Source organism: Egretta garzetta, unplaced genomic scaffold, assembly GCF_000687185.1.
Source record: "Egretta garzetta isolate BGI_Z169 unplaced genomic scaffold, ASM68718v1 scaffold297, whole genome shotgun sequence".
Taxonomy (NCBI): domain Eukaryota; kingdom Metazoa; phylum Chordata; class Aves; order Pelecaniformes; family Ardeidae; genus Egretta; species Egretta garzetta.
The window spans coordinates 5,039,900-5,047,325 of NW_009260410.1; the positions used below are offsets into that span (position 1 = coordinate 5,039,900).

The 7,426-nt window shown below is 45.1% G+C and overlaps 1 protein-coding gene across 1 annotated transcript in view; it reads right to left on the reverse strand.

Moving 5' to 3' along the window:
• NAB1 (NGFI-A binding protein 1) overlaps positions 1-6,999 on the reverse strand; it is a 25,271-nt gene extending 18,272 nt beyond the window's left edge. Inside the window, exons 1-3 of the mRNA XM_035899040.1 lie at positions 6,476-6,999; positions 2,913-3,134; positions 1,898-2,731 (exon numbers count right to left, since the gene is read on the reverse strand). Of these exons, the coding sequence (XP_035754933.1) occupies positions 1,898-2,716 (819 nt within the window). The 5' untranslated portion in view covers positions 2,717-2,731; positions 2,913-3,134; positions 6,476-6,999. The remainder of the gene's footprint in view (positions 1-1,897; positions 2,732-2,912; positions 3,135-6,475) is intronic.
• Positions 7,000-7,426: the final 427 nt, after the last annotated feature.

Here is a 7,426-nt window from a genome sequence, read left to right on the forward strand (position 1 = left end):
AAAATGTGATTGTGGTAAAAAAAAAAAAAAAAAAAAAAAAAAAAAAAAACCTAAAAAAATCCCTAACAAGGCAGATCAGCCGTCCTTTCTTCCAGTTCTTTGCTGCCCTGCTCCTTCAAACTACCACCCCACTATTCACTCCTCCAGCTTCGTAGAGCCACTCCTGAGCCTACCACACATCCAACACAAAAGCTGCCCCCAGCGCCCACCTCCCATTATACTGCTGTGTGCCAGGAAATTATACTACGAGAAGCCTGCCCAGATTTCAGAGTATTTTCTGCAGCCGCTGCCCCAGAGACATATTGCAAAAGCGCACAGCTGCACACACTGTACACCTTGACTGCCTCCATCCTCAGGTGGGGAGAACCCCTTTCTCCACATCCTGACTCTGCAGCAACATGCACAGGGGATCTACACAATTAATCCTTTCAAATCCTGCCTCCATCTCATAGGCAACTTGTTCTCTTACAAGAGAAACTTCCACAAGGTCAGGGGAGTGTTCTTGCACACTGGATGAATTCATAGATTGTAAGTGTTCAACATAAAGCCACAAAGCACATAAGTGAAAGCTGCACAACTAAAACTGCGCGGTAGAAATGTGGCTGACTACTGACAAGCTCCCTTGGAAGCGTCTCCCCAGCCTGTAGTAAAAGCCCTAGTGAAGTCACTGCTGGTGATGTGCAGTTGCCTTATAAATGTAAATACATAAACAAAAATGTAAAGAAATACGCCTTGTTCCCTTCTGCCCTTCTACTCAGAAGCATAAAGAGAACCTAGTCTTACGCTATGGATCACACACCTACAAAACTTCTTCTAGAAGCGAAAAAAGGCTAAAGTCAGTACAGTTTTTTTGGCTCTCCTGTAACATAAACATTGCCTTTCCTTTTGGGAGCTAAGCCTTACATGCCAAATTTTAAATCCAACTGAAATTTTGCAATCACTGTTAACCGTGAAAATGCTGATGCAGCATTCGTATCAACAACGCTTTGGCACCGCTTTGAATTAATGTTTGTTCTCCTCTTGTACTGCACTTTGGCACTGCGGAACTATTCCCCACACAGACACACCTATTGTGTTACAACATATGCAGCGTGAGCCTCAAGAATGCCAGAAGAGAAGCAAAGGAGGCCCACATGGACTTTTAAGGACAAGAGGGAACAGATGCAACACAGGTACCGAAGGACAAACCTTCAAATTACAGCCACCCATCAATACTGGAGATGGCCCTTTCCCTTGCTCCTCACATAGTCCACACTTCATTTGACCAGCTTAAGACCCATGCCCAAAAAAGCTTGTATAATTAAGCTTCATCCCAACTCAAACACAAAAAAGCCCACCCCATCGGGTTTGGAGACCTCTTCAACAGAATCCTTTTTACCTCAAAGGTGCAAGCTACAGAGCAGGGTCTCAAGGTGGGGGAAGACAGCAGCGGGTAGTAACCAAGCCAGGTGATCCTGTTACCAGACACAAGCGACTAGTTACTAATCTTCCAAACCACCAGTCTACTCTCAAAGCTGCAAGGGAATATCAAGACAGGACTGCTTCAAAAATGCGCCAAATGCCTAGAATCCTAAGGGCCACGCTCAGTGCAATATTGATTTGCTATTCCAATGCCAAACTGTTTAAACCCTCCGAGAGGCCACACCAGTGACCAACTTGGTGTCATCAGACTGCTTGAAGTCATCAGTGCATGCATGCACACACCCATCCAAGAAAGGGAACCTCTACTGCACCCAAGATTTCTATCCCAGGGCAGGATTGCCTACGGCTCCTGTAGGACACACAACTCTCATCGCTCGGTGAGAAGCACCCATACAAAAAGTGTAGCCTGTGAACAGCACCTCATAAAAGGTACAGAAATAGGGGAGGAAGCCCACTGTCGCTCAAGGTATTTTACCTCGTGGAGGGTGAGATGCTTGCCATCCTTTCTTTTCGAGTCAAATCTGCCATATATTGCACTGTACTTCCTGATCTCCTCCTCTTTGTGAGGGTCCTCGTCACTCATCTCAAAAATGTGACCAATCATCTTTGCCAGTTTCTTATTTGTTTTCAGTAACTCCTTGACTTCATTGGAGTCACTTTTGGGCAGGGAGGGAACCATACGTTCTACGCATTCAGCAACTGACAGAGCAGCGGCGGCATCCAGGGTCTCACTGTTTTCCTTTGGTGAAGCTGGAGAGCCAAGGTCAGCCGGGGAAAGACTATGTTCGCTCTCTGTGGTGTGGTGTCCTTGCCAGAGCCTCGGTTCGCTGCCGCTCTGCAGCGATAAGTTCCCCACCACATCGGATTTGCTTGCGCCCACGCTTTGCACGCACGTCGTGGCAGCACATTTTGGAATCTTCAGGTGAGGCTCTCTGGTGCTGCTGTTCCTTTCATAACTGCTGCAGGATATCCCCAGCCACGCAGGAGACCCTTCCGGCAGCTTGTATATCGGAATGCTGCTGACCGGTAAGGAGGTAAGAGGCTGGTTAAAAAGGCCAGGGTTTGTGACCCAGTCCCTCAAAGCCTTCTGCAGCCTTCGGACATGAAGCGGCTTGCTAGCCATGCCTACCAGAGCCATTATCTCCAAGAACTCCTCTTCACCTGCTTCACAGAGCTGCTGGACATCATCACCGCCCTGCTGAATGAAGGCATCAAAGTAGAACAAGAGATTTGCTTTTTGTAGTATTCGATACAGCTGCAATTCCCCAAGGGTTCTGGGTAGAGCTGACGCCATCACGGATGAAAGAACCTGCAAACAGGAAAAATGGAGAGAGTATGAGCACCAGACCACCAACGTCCAGATGCATTCCCCCCATCGCCCATCCTTCCGTAAGGCTATCAACTCAGAGGACAGGATTTCTTTCTCTCATTGTAAGAACATGCATGCAAATGAAAAAAAAGGGCGATAGCTCTATTTTCTGACTAGTTAACTTAATGGAAACATTTGTGAAAAAACAAATCAGCAGATAGTTGCGATGCACCTACAATAAAGATGATTCAAACATGAAGCCAGCTTGTTTTCAGCATTCCCACTTCATGTTTGTTCCCAAGAATGTCATTCAATATTGCTCACTGCTTCTACTTGACTCTTTTATATCTTCAGATCAAAACGATCATAAAACACTCTGAAGAATTACTGAGTACTTGATCCCCTGAAAAAAAAAGCTCATCAGTTTCAATTCTCCTTAATGCTCAAATCGTTTCCCCCCATAGCAGTGTGGAGGACTGTAAAAGGAAAGCAAAGAAGAAAAGTGCTTCACAGAACTCCAGAGGATTAACGCAGATGGATCAGTAACAGGGTGTTTCAGAACCAAGTACTTCCACAGTTTTCCCCGTTTCACATAAAGAGGATCTAATGTCTCTGCTGATCTTAATTACAGCAGCAACATCTGCAGACAAAGCAAAAATACCGTTGGATTCCAACACATACAGCGTAAAAACGTTATTTTGAATTCACCTGCCCATTCCATTTGCTAACAGGCCTGCATGTTGTTGATACTTATGGCATGAAATACCACTCGGCGACACAGCAACTACGCTTTAAGGGCTCCCAACAGAAAAATTGCAGCAGTATTCTACCCTTACGGCTGCAGAAAAACCATTTGCACAAGTTTCAACTTCATAAAACCCATTATCCACGGTTATCCCACAAATAATAAACTCTTCAGGGAATTCTAAGATCTTACACACACACCTCTTCACTCTACGATGGCTTTCACGACAACAAGCGGGCAATTTCCAGTATTACTGTATTAAGCTAAACCACCAATCAATAAGTTCTAAAGCATGTAATTTATAGTTGGTTGGGAAAGTAACAGAACTAAAGCACGGAGCTGGTCTGCTAACATTACCCTGGCTCTACGATCACATTGCACTTTAAAAAACACACAGTGGTGACCTAAAAATCAGCACTTACAGAACGATTTGCACACACTGGGGGGAAAGTATTTTAATAATGTGCAATCCTCCTTCCCCCCAAAACTCCGATGCAAGAATGTATGTACGCTTTGGGGCACTGGGAGACTGGTAATCAAAAGTAAAACTAAGGCAGAAATTATTTTTACAATACGCGCTTTTGCATATTGTCTTTTTACAATACGCGCTTTTGCTTTTTCTTCAGCAACTCAAACGTAGCGATGTAACAAACGGAACTCAACTTCTATTTGGGAGGCATTTGAAAGATCAGACTTTTGCTACAAAGCTTTGATTAAACTCTACTAGAGAAAAATAAAATTAGAAGGCCAGCATAAACTTCACAAAAACGTGTGTGGCAGCAACAGGATACCTACAAACAATCTCTTCAGGAAGAAAAGCCCTGGAAAAAAACCCCAAAAGTACAAAAAAACCAAACCCACCAGCTGCACCATCATTCTTTGTGCACCGGTATTTGTAAAACAGAATGGACAGCAAGCGCCGCTTAGATCTGAGCAGCCACCTCGAGGAACTGCTGGGGAGCTCACGAGCTAATAAACTGCCCACTTTGGAACTCGGGGTGAAACAGGAAACATTTAAGAGCTACGTATTTTGGAAATACAGCTTACCTTTCAAAAATAATTGCAGAAAAACAATTAAGTGCTGTCTACACTCAAAGATGTGAGCAGCAACAAGGCAAATGAGGAAAATCACTTAAGGTAATCCTTTAAACAATACATAATTCAGTATTTTAAGATGTGTCATTACTTCACAGAAGTTCTTTGAAAAAATCCTCCCATTGCATGCAAACTTTGACAAGGCAAACAAAACTAACAGCTTATGGTTTAGTGGCATTTCAGTAAACCGTTCCTACCCTCCCATTTCAAATGATGTTGTCTTTCTACCATCAATATCACAAATTAACTTATGTAACTGTTATAAGAATACCCGTTTGCTCCAAAAGTCATCCATCTTAGCACAAAATCTACATAAATCTGCATAAACAGACTCTGTGTAGAGAGCTAAATCGAATCCTGGGAGGACGGTGGCACTGAAATTACACACAGCCCAAAAGCTCCAGGCAAGGCATGGAGCTCATTTTTCCAGCCCACAGGCTGGAAGAGCAGCAGCAGTCCACGAGCAGCCTTTACCTAGAGGCTTCTAATCAACAAATCTCCTCCTGACAGGTAAAACTGGATTAATATGTACTACGGAGGCGTCAGTAGCGAGTCCACAGTTCAGACTGCGTCGAGATTTGCATTTAAAGCAAGACTGAAATCCCTTTGTTTTGTACTTTAAAGACCAATTCTGTTTTCCAAATTTAGTACAGTAACTCCTGAGGGGGCCACGCAAATTTTCCATTTAAGATTGCTACCAATTTCTGCAGAGAAGACATTTTCAAACACTCCTCCTTTTGACCTCTTTTCTCCTCTCGTTAAACTGAGTTCCTTCGGCACTCACCTCAACGACATTCCACGTATTTCTAAACTTTTACAAGGGGAAGGCTCCCTCCCCTTTCCGAGGCAGCCTCACCACATGGCCAGCTGCGCTGCTTTTCCAGACATTACTGGTCCGCTCCACGGCTTCGGCTCAAGCTCACAGCCTGCAAAGCCAGGAAAGCAGGTAAGCCAGTCGACCTGGAGGAGTAAGACCAGGCTCAGGAGGAGGACAAGCAACAAACAAGGTTTGCTGAGGAAGCAGCGCAGCACTGCTGGAACTAGAAGAGACCGTTAACCCAAAGGACACGCGGCATTGCTGTTGCTGCCCGGCTCTGCTTACCCACCCGGCTATGGCAAAGCTTGAGCACACCCACTCAAGTCTCGGTGCCACACATCTTTCAGGTGACCTTTAAATTGCATCTAAAAGACAGAAAGTACTGCTTTCCACTGCTGCTGTTCTCATTTCTTAGTGCAGCAGGGACCATGCTTCTGGGCCAAAGGGTGAGCACACGAAGAGATTACACAGCGAGAAGACGCGGGGCAAGCTCACGGCCAGGAGACTTGAGCATGCTCCTGACCAGGGAGAGGACCTCAGGTAAGACCCTGGGGCACCGTGTGCGTTCCCCCTCTTCCACAGCCTGCTTGGGAAGTCTTAGGCTTTCTAATCTGTGATCCCAAACAAACCCGGTTCAGGATAACAGCCTGGTAACGTCCTCTAGCAAACCCCAAGAAGCTAACCAGAACGATCTGCTGCCTTAGGAGCGTGCAAGTAGATCCTCCAAGGTATGGCCAACCGCAAACCCTTTTACAGCAAAAGGTGGCAACACAAAGCTGGCATGGGAAGGTCTGCAGGAGTAAATGAACGCAGCGACAGCAGTTGAGCTGCTACTTCTCCCCCTTCGTTGCTCACCATCCATCCATACCAGTAAGGAGTGCGGGAACACACACGGAAGAGCAGCTGTCTTTTACATTTCTTGCATACAGAACAAAGAAGCTAGGAAATTCCCCGTAACAGAAAAAGCTGTTTAAAATACACGCAAGGGTGCATACTGTTATAGCCACGGAAGAACGAGGAAATCACAAGTGAGATTTTCACTCAGCCTTTGCAACCCACAACCATGCATTCTGATTTTCCACATTACCTCATTCACATCCACAGCCTATCACCCCATACACTATGCCCTCCTTTCCAAACGCTGGTTGTCACCTTAACTCTGACCACAAACATAACTCCTAGGAGAAAGGAAAACAAAAACCACAGAGACACAGACAAGCGCTACTAAATATTTGTAAACAATCAGTGCAGGAATCCCGACCTATTCCTGCAACCGGCTCCCTCTATCAAGACAACCGGTAGTGGCAGCAGTCCAGCCCAACATCTTTAACCATGGGAAAACACCCGTTTCGTCCCATTCTGCCTGGTCCGAGTTCAAAGCTGCACATTTCCCGGAGGTGGCAGGAAGATAACGCGGCTGCAGCAAGCAGGCGGGGGATGTGGGTGAAGTATTGGGAGAAGGAACACTCGGGAGCTGTGGGATGTTAAGCACGGGGCAAGGACTTGGCCAGCAGTTTTCCTGCTTCTTAAGGTTGCACTAGAAGTAAGAGCAATCGAGCAACCCTACCCGATTTTTAGAGATTTTTTTTATTTCAGGTAGATTCTATTTGAGCTGTCACCAATTAAATTAGGAACACGCACAAGGAGAAAGTGCGAAACATCACATTCCTGTATTTTAGGCAAAAGCGATTATTTCATAATATATCTTGATCACTTTGGGCGTTTTGAAAAGTCTCTGAAGACAAACCGGATTTGGATGTGCGAGCTGGCTGCTTTGCATATTCATTACACTTTTGCAGCGTTTCCAAAGGACTTTTAGCAGGAGAAGAAAATTACATGTAGCTGCAGAAGCGAGACTTAGCAAATTAAATAGACTTGTCTAGCTCTGAGATGTGCCAAAATACAACCTATTAAGCGAGTTTCACATTCAAATACAGATGCATATCTCGCCACAACTAATAAGAAACTTGAAGCGTGCAAAAAAAAAAAATCGCGCAAGGAAAGAAAAAAAAATAAATAAATAAAGCCCAAATACTTG